At 38.8% G+C, this 19,032-nt stretch overlaps 1 protein-coding gene across 1 annotated transcript; it reads left to right on the top strand.

Annotated features, from left to right (window-relative positions):
* The first annotated feature begins 242 nt into the window (after positions 1–242).
* Positions 243–17,719, top strand: fbxw2 (F-box and WD repeat domain containing 2). The gene is made up of 8 exons (XM_085414627.1): positions 243–526; positions 1,248–1,540; positions 2,589–2,811; positions 5,470–5,664; positions 10,385–10,518; positions 10,665–10,751; positions 10,868–11,037; positions 15,648–17,719. Exons 2-8 carry the CDS (start codon positions 1,274–1,276, stop codon positions 15,934–15,936), a joined length of 1,365 nt encoding a protein of 454 aa, XP_085270753.1. The 5' UTR covers positions 243–526; positions 1,248–1,273; the 3' UTR covers positions 15,937–17,719.
* Positions 17,720–19,032: the final 1,313 nt, after the last annotated feature.

The following is a 19,032-nucleotide window of genomic DNA, read 5'->3' as shown; positions in this document are numbered from 1 at the left end:
ATTTGTTTTCGTGCCAGCAGCATTGTCTTGCAGGCAAGTTGCGTCAAAAGAGGGAACGCTGAAAATAAAAATGCAAAAATGTTATAAAGTATAAGTATACTGAATATGCTGGCAAAGCTACTAAATATGCGGTTGTATATTGTTAAATGTTGCCCGTTGTTTTGAGATAAAAACTCTTACTTTGCCTCCTGTAAGATTAAACTGAGGGTGACAACGACCTCTTATGAAGGGGTAGCGTTTCCATTATATTATAGTTTCATGCTGTCAGAAGGTGCTATCGTTTTCCCCTGCTGCATGAAATATCTACACCATAGAGCTGTAACGAAGACTACCGTTACGTGTTTTACGTGTAATTCAAAATTAACAAAAACAAGCACTATCGTGGTTGTTAGCTAACCTCAACTACAAAACTAGCTTTCTTTGGAATCCGTTTAACTTGGTGGTTGCCAGATTAGCTTTCGACAGCTAACTTAGCGATGTGACCTAAACCGGGAAAGTGTTGATCCGGAAACTCCCTGCAACTCTGGTTGGTGGGCAATTTGAATTTCCAATTACAGTTATAAATCATTTAATAGCATATACTGTTCTCTAAGTATTTGAGTGTTTCCACTTGTAGCTAGTTTGCTCTAAACAATAACACTGCTACAGAGCTAACGTTAGCTACAAAAGTTGCTAGCTAGTCAGGCTAACTTACAACGAATGCACAAGCAGACACGGGAGCCCATAAAAGTGGCTTCCTTTAAATTTCAATTTTAAATAAGTGAAACATATACCCGAATGTACTTTATTTTACATTCATGTGTCGTTTTCAGGCTCGGAAGGCTTTATGAAGCCTGACGGAAAGCCTTCTGCAGCTTTGGTTATTAGCTACCCTGCTATGGCCGGATCTTAAACGCTGTATGAGTGAGGAGATGATGCTGGTTGATCCAGGTTAAATGTCTGAACCAGGGACACTTCTTAAATCATACATTTTGTACTGTTATTGTTCATGACCTTTCAGGGATTCAGAATTGGCGTCATTCATTCTTCAAGAGATTTAAATGTTAAGGGGTTGGAGGGGCTCAAACGTACTCTTTAAAAAAAAAAAAAAAAAAAAAAAAAAAAAAATATATATATATATATATATATATATATATATATATATTGCAATGACTGGAGGGCATGTTGAATCTGTCTCTGTGTATGATGAGTTTGGTAGTTTTCTCCTGACCAAATTGATGAGGTCGGACCCTGCATTATTCTTATAGCTCTTGCAGGTCGCTCTCATGTGCCCATGGAGAAGGCAGCATTTGAGGGGTGGCTGGAGTCAGTCTCTGCTACTTTCCTTACTCTAAATGACCAGCAGCGCAACCAGTCTTTGGACCACCTCATATCTTTAAGTGGTGCTGCTCAGCTCCGCCATCTCTCGAATGGACTAGAGACACTGCTGAAACGTGACTTTTTGCGCCTTCTTCCCTTGGAGTTGGCCTTCTACTTGCTGCGCTGGCTGGATCCTCAGACCTTGCTCACCTGCTGCCTAGTCTGCAAACAATGGAACAAGGTAATTCTAAAATTTCCAGACTCCTTGTTTATCTGACTTTCCTCAAGGAATGAACTGTAAAAGAAAATAATGATTACAAACATTCACAGTGAAATCTAATGCCTTCTTTCAGTTTTTGATAAAAGTGCAGCTATTAGCTTCTGAAAGAATTGTTTGGTTTGTAGAAGGTACTTATCTGTTATTATGCTGTCTATAGGTATCCATTTAATCCTCAATAACAACCTAAATCCAAAAATGCAGATATGACGGTTGTCCAGGCCCAAAGATACAGTCAATAGCTAAACTGACAGACATATACAGACAGTGATGTTGTTGCACTGATGTATGCCCACATATGAGCTTCACTGACAGTTCCAATTGTGATATATTCATGTTGTATTTTCAACATTGTTTTTCTTGGTTTACTGTATCTGTGAAAAAGAATAGTGTTTGTTCAGTGCTCTTGTGGAATACTCTTGAGATGGACATCATGTCAGCACTCTGGATTGATCTGTTGATGAATCTGTAATACTGTCACATTAAAAGTATAACATGTGGGAGCAAAAGCATACAAGACTGCGTTTTATGCACTAATTTTACACATTTATCATGTAGTGTTACTGGTCCAGCCCACTTAACATCAAAGTGGGCTGTATGTGGGGCCAGTGATGTAAAATGCTTGTGACATCTGTGTTTTGGGATGACTTTTGTTTCCTTGCATAAAAAGTGAACACATATTTAGATTACCAAGACTGTATACATTCTCATAGTTAGATGAATATGAACCTCTCCACCAAGTGGCATATACGTTATATATATTGTTGTTTGCATGGACTTTCTGATATGTTTGTTGAAATGTATAGATAATGATTATATGAAGCATGAGCAAAGTGAATTACAGGTGGAAATTTAATTGATTAAATCCGTCATACAGCTTAATTTTTGTGACACAGATGGATAATCAAGTTTTTAAGGATGTTTATTATTGATCCACAGAGCCTGACAACACTTGTTTCACATATCAACTATTCTTACTTTCTTTCTTTTTTTTCTTTTTTTTTTTTGGTAGGTGATAAACTCTTGCACTGAGGTGTGGCAGGGTGTGTGTCGGGAGCTAGGCTGGAAGACTGATGAGACCATTCAGGATGCATCACATTGGAAGGGGGTCTACCTGAAGGCTAAGCTGCGTATGATGCAGTTAAAGGATCAAGAAGCCTTTGAGACGTCATCACTTATTGGTCACAGTGCTCGAGTATATGCTCTTTATTACAAGGACGGCCTCCTCTGCACAGGTACCCCATGACTGTGTGTTCTGTCTTTATTAGAGTAGCAAAATATCAAATTGGTAGCTCTCAAACGTCTACGATAGAGTCATGACACAGTGCTGTACAGCTCATCAGTTTTATCCAGAGATATTTCTGTCAACCTCATAATACTAACACTCCTTTTAGTTTAACTTCACATCATGTCCTGAGAAATGTACCCATACACACATGAAAAACTGCAGTTTGAAAATAGCGTTTAAACAAGTCTATCATCTGACATCTGTATAGACAAAAAGTAAATATAAAACTATTCACTGAATACACTAAAAATACTGATATATGATGTGTTTCAAAGGGTTAAAACCATTTCAATTTTCTCTTAAGCGCAATGGTAAGAGTTATAGTCATTTAAAGAGTGCTTATAAAATAGATCTGTCACCGGGCCTATGGGTTTTTTTTGTTTTTTGTTTTTTGTTTCTATTTAAAAAGGAATTTGATTTGGAAATTGTCATGACCATGGATTAACGTCCATGAGTACTATTAACAAGAGTTGGGAAATGTCTTCAATCTTAGCACACTCCTTAGTTCAGAGGTGACAGTTCACTTTTCACGTACAGCAGGGGAATTAATTGTTTGATCCCCTGCTGAATTCATAAATTACGTAGTATAAGGTCCAGCTTTTGGCATAGTGCTTTTGGCATAGACAAAGCACATTTCTTATACTCCGGACACATAAGATCTTACCATTGGTTTTCGTTTAGGAAGTAGTTGATCTCTCTCTCGCCTGGAACATTCTTTAGCTGTCTTCTGAGCTTTGACAAATGCACAGTTGCGATAACCACATTTACTCAGGGCCTCTTTGATATGATATCCATTGTCTATGGGGATGGTGTTCACTTTGTGTTGTAGAGTCCTGATGTCACACAATTTGTGTTTGAGTGGATGATGATAGTCAAAACCTTAAAAACTGATTGGTATGTGTCAGTTTACAACTTTCAAATGTTCCCTGTTGTTCACGGTAATTTAAGTTCAAGAACACTACCACGTGATTTTGTCTTTCCTTCTGTGGTGAACCTGATGTGTTAATGTAATCAGTAAATTGTTGTACGTCTTGAAATTTGATTTTCACCCAGGAGTCATTCACATGCAATGCGTCCAGAAAGTATTCACAGTACTTCTCTTGTTCCGAAATGGATTTATATTTAAACTCTATACACCATACCCAATAATGGGTAAATGAAAAAAAAGTTTGCTTTTAATGATTATAGATTTATTCAAAATCTATAATTTAAATATATGCATATGAGAGGATGTCTGGACTATGCTTTTATTGCAGAATTTTTAATAGTACTCAAATTGGACTTTGATCAGTTTGATCAATTTGCATATTAATGATCATGAAACTGCACTTGTGGCTCAATGTTAGGTAATGATGCTAGTTCATGGTTGATATTTGTTATGCACCTGTACAATCTATATAATCTTGAGGAAACCTTATACAGAAAACAGAAGTCACTTGAATGAGTGATCAGAGGTTTCACCTACTGGAAATTCGTAGTGCAGATAAACAGAATTAACTTTCTGGGATTTCATTACTAGGAATATTAAGCATACAACATGATATCTCTTTTCTATCATCAGCAAGTTTCTCTGACGGGTTCCTGGCCTTAAGATCTTAAAACCACACCTTAATTTGTCCTCTACTGTTTCCATTAACTACCATTTCCAATAGGAAATGGTAGTTAATGGAAACTTTACAACTTAGGAAGCTGCTACCTGAAATACTTTGCCAACTTCTTACACCCCAAACAACACACACACACACCGCATTGATGGTTTCATATGCTTTTTATTTTACATTTCATATTCCAACACAGTTTTTCCATTCTCTGCACCCTTGTAGGAAGAGGCTGACTTTCACTCAGGTTCATAGTTATCATAAAAACACTTTTTCTTTGAGTCTGTTTTAGCTACTGTTGGTTCTTCTTTGGAAGTTTGATAGATAAAATAGAGACGAGAGAGTTACTAGGAAAAAAGATAGGCGTGTGAGTTATCCTCTCTTGTCTTGTATCTACATTTGTCTTGCTTAAAGTGATATATAAATGATAACTAGGGCAGCCCTAATCCAAACCTACCTGGCCGTGTGTGAAACAGAAATTGCACCTTAACCCTAACAACTGTTTGTGCCGTTGTTGCCAGCAAGAACTGCACTAAAGTATTTGGGATAACTGTTTTTTGTCTTGTTGTATTTAAAAAAAACTAAAAAAAACCCCACACAATTGGTAGTGGACTTGCTCGTGCGTTTCAGATCATTGTCCTGCCGCATAACTTGAGTGCCCTTGCTTCAGGGCCCAAAGTATGACAAACATGCAAAAAATAAAAACTAAGACATATACTTGTTAATGGTACTGTATAGGTTGCTGTTGTTGTTGTTTTTTCATCTGTATCACATTATGGCACAGTAGTTTCTACCAGTAGCACACTCATAAGGGTTGTTTTGAGTATACCCAGTTTTGTCTTCTTTCATGCAGACCATGTCTGGAATAGGTGTGGAAGCATTGTTTGTAATGTTTGTTTCATTCTCAGTGTGTGAGGGCTTGTACATGTTGAGCCTTCTATATACACTCATGTAGGTTGAACCTGTCACTACAGCAGTAACACTGATGGTTTTTACTTGTTTTTCAGGATCTGACGATCTCTCTGCCAAATTATGGGATGTGCGTACTGGACAGTGCATTTATGGAATTCAGACACACACCTGTGCCACAGTAAAATTTGATGAACAGAAGCTGGTGACTGGGTCCTTTGACAACACTATTGCATGCTGGGAGTGGAGTACAGGGGCTAAAATCCAGCAATTCCGTGGCCACACAGGAGCAGGTTGGTTTCAGTGTTGAGCAATTATGTCCTTATCTAGAATAGGAAGCATATTAATGCTAGAGGAGAGGCAGATAACATGTGGTCAATAGCGAAACGGTCAACTTTGCATGGAAGAAGCGTTATTTTTAGTATTTTATGTTATCTCTTTGTGACAGTGCTTTATATGGCAAGGGAACTTTAAAATCTGTCAAAACAAAGGCATTAAAAAAGTCTGATTAGGCAAGAAACACAAGTCCACAGACAGTTTTGAAACAAACCTAAAAGGAAATGGCAAAAAATATAACCCAACTGTCTGTGCACATTTCTGTACACTGTGGAATATTTAGCAGTCATCTGCCACCAAGTTTGGGGATTAAAAAGAGTAATTCAGTTCAATTCAATTTTATTTATATAGCGCCAAATCACAACAAAAGTCGCCTCAAGGCGCTTCATAGATACAGAGAAAAACCCAACAATCATATGACCCCCTATGAGCCAGCACTTTGGCGACAGTGGGAAGGAAAAACTCCCTTTTAACAGGAAGAAACCTCCGGCAGAACCAGGCTCAGGGAGGGGCGGCCATCTGCTGCGACCGGTTGGGGTGAGAGAAGGAAGACAGGATAAAAGACATGCTGTGGAAGAGAGACAGAGGTTAATAACAGATATGATTCAATGCAGAGAGGTCTGTTAACACATAGTGAGTGAGAAAGGTGACTGGAAAGGAAAAACTCAATGCATCATGGGGATCCCCCGGCAGCCTACGTCTATTGCAGCATAATTAAGGGAGGATTCAGGGTCACCTGGTCCAGCCCTAACTATATGCTTTAGCAAAAAGGAAAGTTTGAAGCCTAATCTTAAAAGTAGAGATAGTGTCTGTCTCCCGAATCCAAACTGGAAGCTGGTTCCACAGAAGAGGGGCCTGAAAACTGAAGGCTCTGCCTCCCATTCTACTTTTAAATACTCTAGAAACAACAAGTAGGCCTGCAGAGCGAGAGTGAAGTGCTCTAATAGGGTGATATGGTACTACAAGGTCATTAAGATAAGATGGGGCCTGATTATTTAAGACCTTGTATGTGAGGAGCGGGATTTTGAATTCAATTCTGGATTTAACAGGAAGCCAATGAAGGGAAGCCAAAACAGGAGAAATATGCTCTCTCTTTCTAGTCCCTGTCAGAACTCTTGCTGCAGCATTTTGGATTAGCTGAAGGCTTTTCAGCGAGTTTTTTGGACATCCTGATAATAATGAATTACAGTAGTCCAGCCTGGAAGTAATAAATGCATGAACTAGTTTTTCAGCGTCACTCTGAGACAGGATATTTCTAATTTTAGAGATGTTGCGCAAATGGAAGAACACAGTCTTACATATTTGTTTAATATGTGCGTTGAAGGACATATCCTGGTCAAAAATCACTCCAAGGTTCCTCACAGCGTTACTGGAGGCCAAGGTAATGCCATCCAGAGTAAGAATCTGGTTAGACACCATATTTCTAAGATTTTCAGGGCCGAGTACAATAACCTCAGTTTTATCTGAATTAAGAAGCAGAAAGTTAGCGGCCATTCAGATTTTTATGTCTTTAAGACATTCCTGCAGTCTAACTAATTGGTGTGTGCTATCTGGCTTCATGGACAGATAGAGCTGGGTGTCATCTGCATAGCAGTGAAAATGTATGCTATGTCTTCTAATGATGCTGCCTAAGGGAAGCATGTATAATGTAAACAGAATTGGTCCTAGCACTGAACCCTGTGGAACTCCATAATTAACCTCAGTGTGTGAAGAGGACTCTCCATTTACATGCACAAATTGGAGTCTATTAGATAGATATGATACAAACCACTGCAGCGCAGTACCTGTAATACCTACAGCATGTTCTAATCGCTCTAATAGGATATTATGGTCAACAGTATCGAATGCTGCACTAAGGTCTAGCAGGACAAGCACAGAGATGAGTCCACTGTCAGAGGCCATAAGAAGATCATTTGTAACCTTCACTAAAGCTGTTTCTGTGCTGTGATGAGCTCTGAAACCTGACTGAAACTCTTCAAATAAGCCATCCCTCTGCAGATGATCTGTTAGCTGTTTGACAACTACTCTTTCAAGGATTTTTGATATGAAAGGAAGGTTGGCCTATAATTAGCTAAGACTGCTGGGTCTAGAGATGGCTTTTTGAGTAAAGGTTTAACTACAGCCAGTTTGAAGGCCTGTGGTACATAGCCGATTATTAGAGATAGGTTGATCATATTTAAGATTGAAGAATTAATTAATGGCAGGACTTCTTTGAGCAGTTTTGTAGGAATGGGGTCTAAAAGACACGTTGATGGTTTGGAGGAAGTAATTATTGAAGTTAACTCAGAAAGATCAATTGGAGAAAAAGAGTCTAACTTAACATCAATGGTACTAAGAGTAGCTGTAGATAATATTACATCTGTGGGATGATTATTGGTAATTTTTTCTCTAATGATAAAAATTTTATTTGTGAAGAAGTTCATGAAGTCATTACTAGTTAACGTTAAAGGGATGGTTGGCTCAACAGAGCTCTGACTTTTTGTCAGCCTGGCTACAGTGCTGAAGAGAAACCTGGGGTTGTTCTTATTTTCTTCAATCAGTGATGAATAGTAAGATGTTCTGGCTTTGCAGAGGGCTTTCTTATAAAGCAGAAAACTATTTCTCCAGGCTAAATGATGATCTTCTACATTTGTGACACGCCATTTCCTCTCCAGATTATGAGTCATCTGCTTTAGGCTACGTGTTTGAGAATTATACCACGGAGTCAGGTACTTCTGATTAGAGACTAGAGCTGGGCGATAGAACGATAACGATATGTATCGCGATATAACTTTTACTCGATAGAGAAATTAAGCTATCGCGATAGACCTCGCCGCTCTTGTCCTCTTAAAAAAAAAAAAAAAAAAAGGTCAGCCAATCCAAATTAAGTAGCCCAGAGCCGAACCAATCACAGCCGCAGCGTCACGTCGCGTGACTTGTTACGTACAGCACAAGTGCCAAGCCGCACGTGTGTTTGTTTGGGAAGCAGCCAGCGGGTAATGGAGCCAGCGCGTAATGGAGGAAATGAGTGTGCCGACTAGAAAAATCAACCGAGCGTGACCGAAGAGAAAACAGATGATGGTTCCAATGCCGGAGAGATTGTCGAACGGAAGAGCCATAGAAGTTCCGTAGTGTGAAGGTATTTCGGCTATTTCAAGTCTGACAAAAAACAGAGTAGCGTGCACTGCAAATTGTGCCGAAAGCAAGTCTGGAAATACAATAAACTGGTGCATGCATCACACTGTGCGCCACGTTATTGTTTCGGTGAAATGAATTTCTACAATACTGTTAATTCTACTCTCTGCAGTGTTTAAATGCTTACATATACACACAGTTACTGTCCGTCCACACATACGACTCGGTTCTGCTTCTATGCCCCAGCTTTGTTTACTTTTTCCCACCGAGGCTTCTAGACTTCTGATTGGCCAACATTTCTGCACGGTTAGGAATCTAGCGCCACCTGCTGCTTTGGCATGTTCATAGCAGCGTTTTCCTTCATTTCTCCCTTTATGTGTGGACGGGATTATTTTTTAAAACGAAAACGGAAAATCTCCGTTTTCAAAAATACCCGTGTATGTGTGGACGTAGCCTCAGTCTCTGACTGGAAGCGCTAATTCGTCATTCGGCTTTTGTCAGACTAAAGTAACTGTTAAAACTGTTTGAAAAGCTAAGCTATACAACAAGGAGAGATTGAGAATTTCCTTTTAGTTCTCAGTTTATTTGATATTGACAAAAGTTAGTCATTTTTGTCTGTTCTTCTGTAAAACAAACTAAGATTTATTTTTAGAATTAATATTTTGTTTCTAAGTGGAATTGACAATTTAGTCTGTTTCGTTTGTTCTATTTTGAAACTTAAACGCTTTAGCGGCTGCCTTTTGTGTAGTTTGCAATATTTGCCTTTATTTATCTGAAAAAGTCTCATGTTCCTTAAGTACATCTACCCTGTTGAACTTATTATGAGAAATAAATATTTAAATCAAAACAAGCTGCTGATTATTTCACATTTTACTTGTGAGCAACGGCACATTTAAATCTTACAAATATAGTTATTTGGCTTATATCATGATAGATATCGTTATCGACTGAAATGAAAAAAACATATCGTGATATGAAAAAATCTCATATCGCCCAGCTCTATTAGAGACCTTAGTTTTCACTGGAGCTACAGTATCCAGAGTCGTACGTAGTGAGGAGGTGAAATTATTAACAAGATAATCGACCTCTGATGGGGTAGCGTTCAGATAGCTGCTCTGCTCTGTGTTGGTACAGGGCATTGAAGATGATAACAGTGGGTGGATTATATTCTTAAACTTAGTTACAGCGCTTTCAGAAAGACATCTACTTTGATAAAGTCTACTCTCCACTGCTGTGTAATCAATTATTGTAAATGTAAATGTTATCAGGAAATGATCAGACAGGAGAGGGTTTTCAGGAAACACTGTTAAATGTTCAGTTTCTATGCCATATGCCAGAGTAGAGAGATGGAGTACACTGAAACAGTCACTGGTGGATTCAAGAGCTTTTGTAAAGATGAGGGTTATCAAGAATGGGACAGTTCCATTTTTGTTATACTAGTGGAACTTCTCCTAGGCAAAGCTTGGTATTATCTGCCAACAAGAATAGCTACATGTTTAATGTGTGCGACAGCTCCTAACTGTGTGTGTGTGTGCGCGCGCATGTGTATGTGCACGTGTGCAGTTTTCAGTGTCGACTACAATGATGAGCTGGATGTACTTGTCAGCGGCTCTGCAGACTTCTCAGTGAAGGTCTGGGCTTTATCTGCTGGTGCCTGTCTCAACACGCTGACTGGACACACTGAGTGGGTAACAAAGGTCAGAATTTTATGGGTTTTTTTGTCTGAGTTTGTGTGAAACTTATTTCCATTACTTCAATTACTGGCAGGAAATAACCAATCTTAATGTTTTTTGTTTGTTGTTATTTTAAAGATGTGAAACTTTTGTTGATTTTCTGTTATCAGGTGATACTACAGAAGAGTGAAGTGGAATCAATGGTGCACAGTCCTGGTGATTACATTCTCCTCAGTGCTGACAAGTATGAGATTAAGGTAATGTTCCCTTTCATAGTTAATGTGTTTTAAAGGAAAACGACTTGTTCATCATACATGACCTGCTATATCTAAAGAGTCCATAAGATGGAGCCAGTCCTGTGTTTTGTGTACAGGTATGGCCTTTAGGCCGAGAGATCAACTGCAAGTGTTTAAAGACACTGTCGGTGTCAGAGGACCGCAGCATCAGCCTCCAACCTCGCCTGCAGTTTGATGGACGCTACATCATATGCAGCTCTGACCTCGGAGTCTATCAGTGGGATTTTGCCAGTTTTGAGATTCTCAGGTAAAATAGGTTGCATAATTTTAGAAAACATGCAGGTGCCTAGTATGAAGTAGGAACAGAAAATGCAGTGGTTAGTACTGTTGAGTTTCACTCCCCCATCAGACCGGGCCCTTTTTGTGTGGAGTTTGCATGTTCTCCCTGTGTTTGCGTTTTGTTTTTTCCAGGTAATCCGGTTTCCTCCTGCAGTTCCTCCGTGAGTGGTTGTCTATCTCTCTGTGTTAGCCCTGTGACAAACTGGCAATCTGTCCAGGGTGTACCTTGCATCTCGCCCTGTGATAGCTGGGATAGGCTCCAGCTCTTCTGCAACCCTCATAAGGATAAGCACAAGAGGATGGATGGATAGAGAAAATCAAATAAAACTACAGCATACAAAAAGCTAGTTAAAAACTGAAGTAACCAAGGAAAGTGTCCGTCGATCACCTTGTTCACATTTCCTTCCCAAGATGTCCATATGACATTCTTTTGGGATTTTAAAGTTGTAAGATCATGAGGGTTGTACTAAAGTGGAGGAAATAATTATTTGATCACCTGTTCAATTTGTATTGATGACAAGGCTGTAACCCTGAAATTCAGATTATAATTCCATTCATCCATTCTCTTCAGTTTAACATTTTCCGCGTCGCGGGGGGACTGGAGTCCATCCCTGCTGTCTTATGGCGAGAGGCAGGGTACACTCTGGAAAGGTCGCTAGTTTGTCACAGGGCTAACACATAGAGACTGGTTAGGAAAAGCTTTGTGTCATAAGCACAACATCAGAAAAAATGCAACATGTAAAACCGACCCAAATTGACCACTGACATATTTTAGTGTGGTTTATCCATCAGTTTGCTTTTGTTCTAGATTTAACTGCCAGTTCTCTATCAGCAATTATGGCGTGTAAGGGGAAATTTGATAACATACCGAATTCTAGTTCCACCTGGCTCTATAATCTCTATACTTAATCTATAATATGCAGGGGAGACAGACGGTTTACGAAATGTAATGGAGTGAATGAGAGGTGACTTGGCTATCATTTCGGATTTAAATAAATAATATGAAACCTTAATGAAATTACAAGTTGTCATCATTGCAAGAACAGGTTGGAAAATACATTTTGATATAGACTGTAGATATAAATATGAAGGCCCATGAGCGTTCTAAACGTTTTATTTCTGGTCTGGGGAAAAAAAACCCAATACTAATCAACGTGGTTACAGTAAACACTGAAAAAAATCTGCGAAAATCTAAAACCCCCTTTCCATTAGTATCTACTCGGATCAACTCACCACAGTTTTCAGGGTTTTCCATTAGGCCATTGTACCTGGTACTAGGTACTAAAATAGTACCTACCACATTAGGTGGTAGTGATTGTAATGGAAAGCCAGTCGATCCAAGTCGAGTCTGAGTGATTTCCACTAGAGATACACCGATTGACCGGCTATGGACCGGAGTCAGGTAATTTCTTGGTGACCAGCTGACTGGCTTCACATACTCATTATGAGCTCATCAATTTCATACATATAAACATGCACACAGCGGCACAGGCAAATAGTTCCATGCGCTCTCACAGTGAAACACTAACATGTTGATAGTAGAGATGGACCGATCCGATATTACGTATCGGTATCGGTCCGATACTGACCTAAATTACTGGATCGGATATCGGAGAAAAATAAAAAATGTAATCCGATCCATTAAATATCACGAAACCACCTCACAAAACTTGCAATACGCCGTAACTCACCTCAGAACGTTAGCACGTTGGAGCAGTATGCATCACGTGATAGAGCGGCTGTGGCATGCGGGACCTGTCGGTGCTCTGGATAGCATTTGGAGCTTCGCTAGCAACCCGGCATTTCATCTCCGACAAAGTTATCCCCGAGAGAAGTAAAGCAAGTGTGTAAGTCCATCTCTGAATGTTTGTAAAGCATTCCTGCGTTAAGCTTAACAAACGATATATGGAGCGACTGCCTCTTCTTGCTGCTACTTCAATCATGAAACTGCTTAACGATCAGCTGATCAGCTTTTCTGTCGTGAGTCCGTGTCTCTAGTTTGCTTTTGGCCCACTTTGCACCAGAAAGAGGAAACCAGCGGCTGAACAACAGAAGCACGTTTAAGCTTGATCAGCTGTTGTTAGAATGTATTTAATATTACTTTCTACTCGAGGATCTTTTTCTACTTAGCTGACGCTGGTAACTGTGCAGGGGCGGATCTAGCAAAGTTTAGCCAGGGGGGCCGATAGGGCATTAACAGGGAAAAGGGGGCACAAAGACATACTTTTCTTTCTTATTCTCATTTAAAATGTCAAGCTTTTAATAAATAATTATCTGACACCCAAAGTTTTAATTTGATGCAAAATGAATAGAAGTCCATTACTGTATATAGTAACTATTAAGTCTAATATATATACCCTAGTAAGCTATAGTACTTTTTCCTTTGGGAAGGTACCATCTGTGCAGTCTGCAATTCTGTTGAAGAAAGATGTTGAATCTATTTAATATTTCTTGAAAAATAATTGATTTCTGTGCATTTTTTTCACACTGCATCAAATTAAGGTTGATTACGTCGATTAAGCATCATGAGGTGGAGCGTGAGGGGTGGTTCCCTATTTTTTATTTATTTATTTTTGTTGTTGCTGGGAGTTGGAACCCTATTAGTTAGGTTGCTTAATATTTATGCTACGTACTCTTTAAAATACCAGAATAGGGAGGATGGTGTAGGTTTAAGTTTATTAGATTGATCAGTATTGCTGAACTATGAAACATTTTTTTTGCATACAGGTATAACAGAATAGCTTTAGTGTAGTTGTTGTTTTAAACTTGAGTATGAACTTATACAAAATGCAGCAAGATATTTAAAAAACAGTTTTGTTGATTAAAAAACACTATATCGGATTCATATCGGTATCGGCAGATATCCAAATTTATGATATCGGTATCGGTATCGGACATAAAAAAGTGGTATCGTGCCATCTCTAGTTGATAGCATGGAAACTCTTTACTCTGAGTAGAGGCACATAGTTTGTCAAAGTTAAATACCTCACACCACAAAAACAAACCTAATTATACACTTAAATCACCCTCAACCAACAGAACATGTATAATTTAAAGGAGCTAAGTCAAAGTGGCTAAAGCTATCCAAAGCTTAGAGCCAGCCACCAACCAGCCTGTAGCCTCAATATGAGCAAAAGATCAAGGCAGTTACAAGAAAAATTATGGAGACGTGAAAAAGTTAGGATTGAAAATTTGTTATTGATATTTGTTTTGTTGGCACCCCTCTGAAATTCCTGAACCTCTAAAAAATCCTGTTTGATTGAAAAGTAGCCTGATTAGAGTAGGATGAATCAGCATCCCCAAGTCATACTGTTAGAATCCTCGAAGCATAAGCCGAAGAGTGGCAGCAGTCTTTGACTCCAGTTAAATAATCAACCAAAGACCCAAGCAGAGTTGTAATTAACTTGAAAGGCTAAATCTTAGCCTTGTACATTGTAACTGGAAAACTCACAACGTTATTTGTTGTATATCATTCTCCTGGCCTTTACTCAGTTTCCATCTGAATTCTCAGACTTTTATCTTATTTAGTACTCAGGTCAGGTAAAGTGATTAATATGGGTGATTTTAATATTCATGTATATCAGGGGTGTCCAACTCCAGGCCTCAAGGGCCAGTGTCCTGCAGGTTTTGGATGTGTCCTTGATCCAACACTGCTGATTTAAATGGCTAAATGACCTCCTCAGCATGTCTTGAAGTTCTCCAGAGGCCTGGTAATGAACTAATCATTTGATTCAGTTGTGTTGACCCAGGGTGATGTCTAAAACCTGCAGGACACCAGCCCTTGAAGCCTGGAGTTGGACACCCCTGTTGTAGATGCTGAGCACACTAGACAACACTATATTTAATCTGTTATTAGACTCAGGTGACTTCCATCAAAATGCATATGAGACCACCCACCACTTAAATCATACTCAAGAAATCCCTTTTTAATAAAATTTCGATTTACTATAATTGATTGCACAACAGTGGGGAATATGTTTCATTACAGTAGATGTGTTTCTGAAAGTGGTATAACTAAGTTCAAATGTAATTCCTCCACTGTTAACATTTTCAATGCTGTGTGCCAACACAATGCAGAACAGCTACCTAAACTGTACTCGCACAGAGGTTGATTATCTTGCCAATAGTGTTACATCCTCACTGTGTACGACGATGGATACTGTGGCTCTTCTGAAAAAGCCTTAGATCAGAAGTGCTCGACTCCCTGGTGTGACTCACAAATGTACAGTAATAAGGTCCCATCTTAAACACCTCATATCACCACCCCTTTAATCTTAGATTCCTGACTTAGTTGTAGTTCCAAGAGTATTTAAAAGTAGCATGGGAGGTAGAGCCTTTAGCTTTCAGGCCCCTTTTCTGTGGATTCAGTTCCAATTTGGATTTGGGTGACAGACGGCCTCTCTAATTTTATGATTATACTTAAAACAAATGTGTAGACCATTATGCTATAGAGCATCTAGCCATTTAGTTGTTGTTGTTGTTGTTTTTTAAACTCTTTGCATGTACAATCAGAGCAAACTCATGAGTAACCGATTATATTTTGGCAACTTTAAATGCAGCTTATCTTTATTTTCCCAGGGTGATAAAAATGCAAGATCCAGCCAACCTGTCCCTGCTCAGCTTTGGTGAAGTGTTTGCGCTTCTTTTTGACAACCACTTCTTGTATGTGATGGACCTGAGGACAGAGGCTATCTCAGGCCGTTGGCCTCTACCAGCGTATAGAAAATCCAAGCGAGGATCCAGCTTTCTGGCCGGCGTGACCTCTTGGCTTAACGGTTTGGATGGGGGCAATGACTCTGGACTGGTGTTTGCCACCAGCATGCCAGACCATAGCATTCACTTAGTACTGTGGAAGGAGAACGGATAAACACAGACAGGGTCAGTGTACCTGAGACTGCTAGAATATGAGCTGCGTCATGCATGCTCTGGAATATATCAACCCTAACTGCCAAGATAGATCATACATGGACCAAAGCATTTTCTTTTTAGCCATTTTTTCTTCAGCATACAGTCATCCTCTAGAAACCCACATGAGCACTCACAGTTGGAAATGGAAGATGAAGAAATCATTTTTCTGACCTTGTACAATCGTTCCTGATTTCTAAAGAAGCCTGAAAACCTTTCACTGGTTTTCTTATCTTGGACAAAAAAGAAAAACAGACTTAGTGTGAAGACCAGTAATTGCTAATAGTTGGCCCCCAGAATAAATACCATCATAGAAATTCTCCTGTGATGGCCTCAGCTGTGAAAGAGGAAATGTGTTAGGCAGTTTTGCAGTGTGTGATTGGGTGTTATTTCTGGGTGAACTTTTATAAACACTATTAGGTCATGTTGCATGCACCAAGAGCACATCCATTGTCAAGCCAGTCTCCACACTGACCTGCTTAAATATTGGTCTCCATCAGGAAAAGCAGGGTTGCCTTAAACCAGTGGTTTTTGAACTTCCTCTGGTATTCCTCCTTTCAGAATTTGCAGAAAGTTGACACTCAAGTCTGTCGCACCCTGCAAGAAAATAAACTAAAGTCTGACACATATATATATATATGTATATATGTGTATATATGTGTCAGACTTTAGTTTATTTTCTTTGCATAAATTTTGTCATTTAACTTGGTTTGACACCATATTTTCCGCTGGTTGTCCACACCTCGAATTATGAGAGCCACTGCAGTAAACACAGCAACTGTTTTGAAATAAGATGGGAATATAAAGATTAACACCACTTAACTGCGTGTTTAAGTGACATTTTTGCTGAATTGGTGTATATGTATACAATGTACAATATTGGGCGTTTTCACTAAATTCCACTGAAGATTATATGATAAGAGGTTTCAGTGTCAGCTTGAGTGAGTTGGGGTGCCTTTTCAGTTCATTTGATGTTAAAAACTAGAAGTCCTGGTAACTTTGGCACATTGCAGTGTTGTTACATTGTTCTTTTCTTTTGATATTTTTGTACTTGATATACTCTCAGTCTCAGATGTCTGGATTTTTATTGCTACTGCCTGGCATAAATTTCTTGGGGAACAAATGAGAAATTGACTATTCAACATCAATTTTATTTTTGTGAAAGGTCTCAATATTTCACACAGCTGAGATAGTGACTTCTGCCAAACTGACTATTTTAAATTTCAAAAGGAGTTTTGACCAGTTTTTCCATAATGTAAATTCTGTTAAACGTGCCTCATTCTATGTCACCTTTTTATTATCCCCCACTTTTCATTGTCTTTTTTTGGCACTGGCAGGCCTTATATGACCATGGATCAGAGTGCATTCACCAGACTTGATTTATGAGATTTAATTCATTATTAATGATCTTTTTCTTGTATCCTCACATGGATGAATGTACACAGCACACTTACAGACTGCTTTTAGATTAACACTTCCAGTCCAATTAAAACAATACCGCTATACTGTATTCTGACTGTTGTCTTGACCGTTACAACACATTTAAAACCCAGTAACATGACTTGTAAATAAAGTGAAAAATGTGAAATAAGAAAATTTCTATGTTCATGTACCTTTCAGAGTTGGTTTCATTGCATTTAAGCACTTAGATCACAAATTATTTTGCTCATCTGTAATCATTCTTTGGTTACTTGCACCTATCTATAATCTGCTTCAGTTCTGCAGTCCTTCAAATAAATAATGTAGCAGATGCATCTGTTTGTGTTTTATCATGCCAAAAATGGTGTATCCAGGCTTTTTTCCTGAAAGCTGAGTTTGTTAACCCAGAAAGAGCGCTAACCTAACCTGTATTTGACTCACTAATTCTGCACATCTAACCTGCTTGCAGGCAAGTTTTCTTCAGCAAGCTCTGACTCCTCCCCTTCTTCTGCACCTGAACTAATTGACTCTGGGTTTAACTTTTGCGTTCATACAGATATCAAAGGAAATGGCGGTTTACAATTAATTTGCCAAAGTTTACAACTTTGTAAACTTGTAGTCCTATTTAGATATTAGAGTTGCGTTATGTGTTTACCATGAGGTAATTTATAATTAGTTATTGAATTGAAAGGCTGACATCACTCAGTGGACATGGATTTTTTTTTAAAGGCACAGGAGATCTATAAAATCTATAGGTTACATCTTCCTAACACTGGGCGAAAGGGTTCCCTGGAAATATTAAAATAAAACTGATTGCAAACTGCAACATTTAGATTCAGTTCCAACTTTTAGATAAATTTGTTTTTTCACTGTTTGCCAGTTTAAATGTTAAATTAGCTTTACTGACATCAACATAACATTGTGAAGTTTTTTTTTTTTTTTCAGGTTTTCTGTCCCAAAAAGGCAGATGCAAGTTGGTTCAATCAACATCATCATCATGGTTGCTAAACCTGCTTTCTAGAACTAGAAAGAAAAAACATATTTCTCATATACTGGCTTTTCTTCGTTGGCTCCTTGTTAAATCCAGAACTGAATTTTAAAGCCTTCTCATTAAATATGAGGTCCTGAATATCCAGGCCCTTATCTTACCTCAAAGACCTCATAGTACGGTATTACCCCAATAGAGCACTAAGCTCTCAGATTGCAGGTTTGTGGTTCCTAGGGTATTTAAACATAGAATGGGAGGCAGAGCCTTCAGATTTCTTCTGTGGAACCAGCTCCCAGTTTTAATTTGGGTGACAGAAACCCTCTCTACTTTTAATATTAGTTTTAAAACTAAAAAATAAAGAAAAAATATCGTTGGGGCTGGATAAGTTGACCCTGAATCCTCGCTTAGGCTGTTGGAGACTTCCTTTGAGTCTTCACTCGCCTTTTTTACTCATTGTATTTATATACCACTGTATTTAATCATTAGTTATTATTAATATCTGGCTCTCAGCTCTGGTATCTCCAGCTCCACCTCCTGTCATTTTGCTGATGTCCCCACCTCCAAATTATGCATCATAGCAGGTCTTAATGTCTTCCTTTCACTCTTGCTGCTATCCACCTGTCACAAATCACTCCTGAAACTCATCTCTGC

Source organism: Rhamphochromis longiceps, linkage group LG7, assembly GCF_057381845.1.
Source record: "Rhamphochromis longiceps isolate RC_006_pf linkage group LG7, R_longiceps_female_GT1.1, whole genome shotgun sequence".
In the NCBI taxonomy this organism is placed as follows: Eukaryota; Metazoa; Chordata; class Actinopteri; order Cichliformes; family Cichlidae; genus Rhamphochromis; species Rhamphochromis longiceps.
This window is presented reverse-complemented; position numbering and strand designations above follow the sequence as displayed.

Bases quoted from the DNA above. Each gene is read 5' to 3' on its own strand.
- fbxw2 (XM_085414627.1), top strand. From the start codon at position 1,274: ATGGAGAAGGCAGCATTTGAGGGGTGGCTGGAGTCAGTCTCTGCTACT. The intron at 10,519-10,664 runs GTCAGAATTTTA...TTCTGTTATCAG, and splicing joins ACACTGAGTGGGTAACAAAG to GTGATACTACAGAAGAGTGA. The intron at 11,038-15,647 runs GTAAAATAGGTT...TTATTTTCCCAG, and splicing joins GCCAGTTTTGAGATTCTCAG to GGTGATAAAAATGCAAGATC.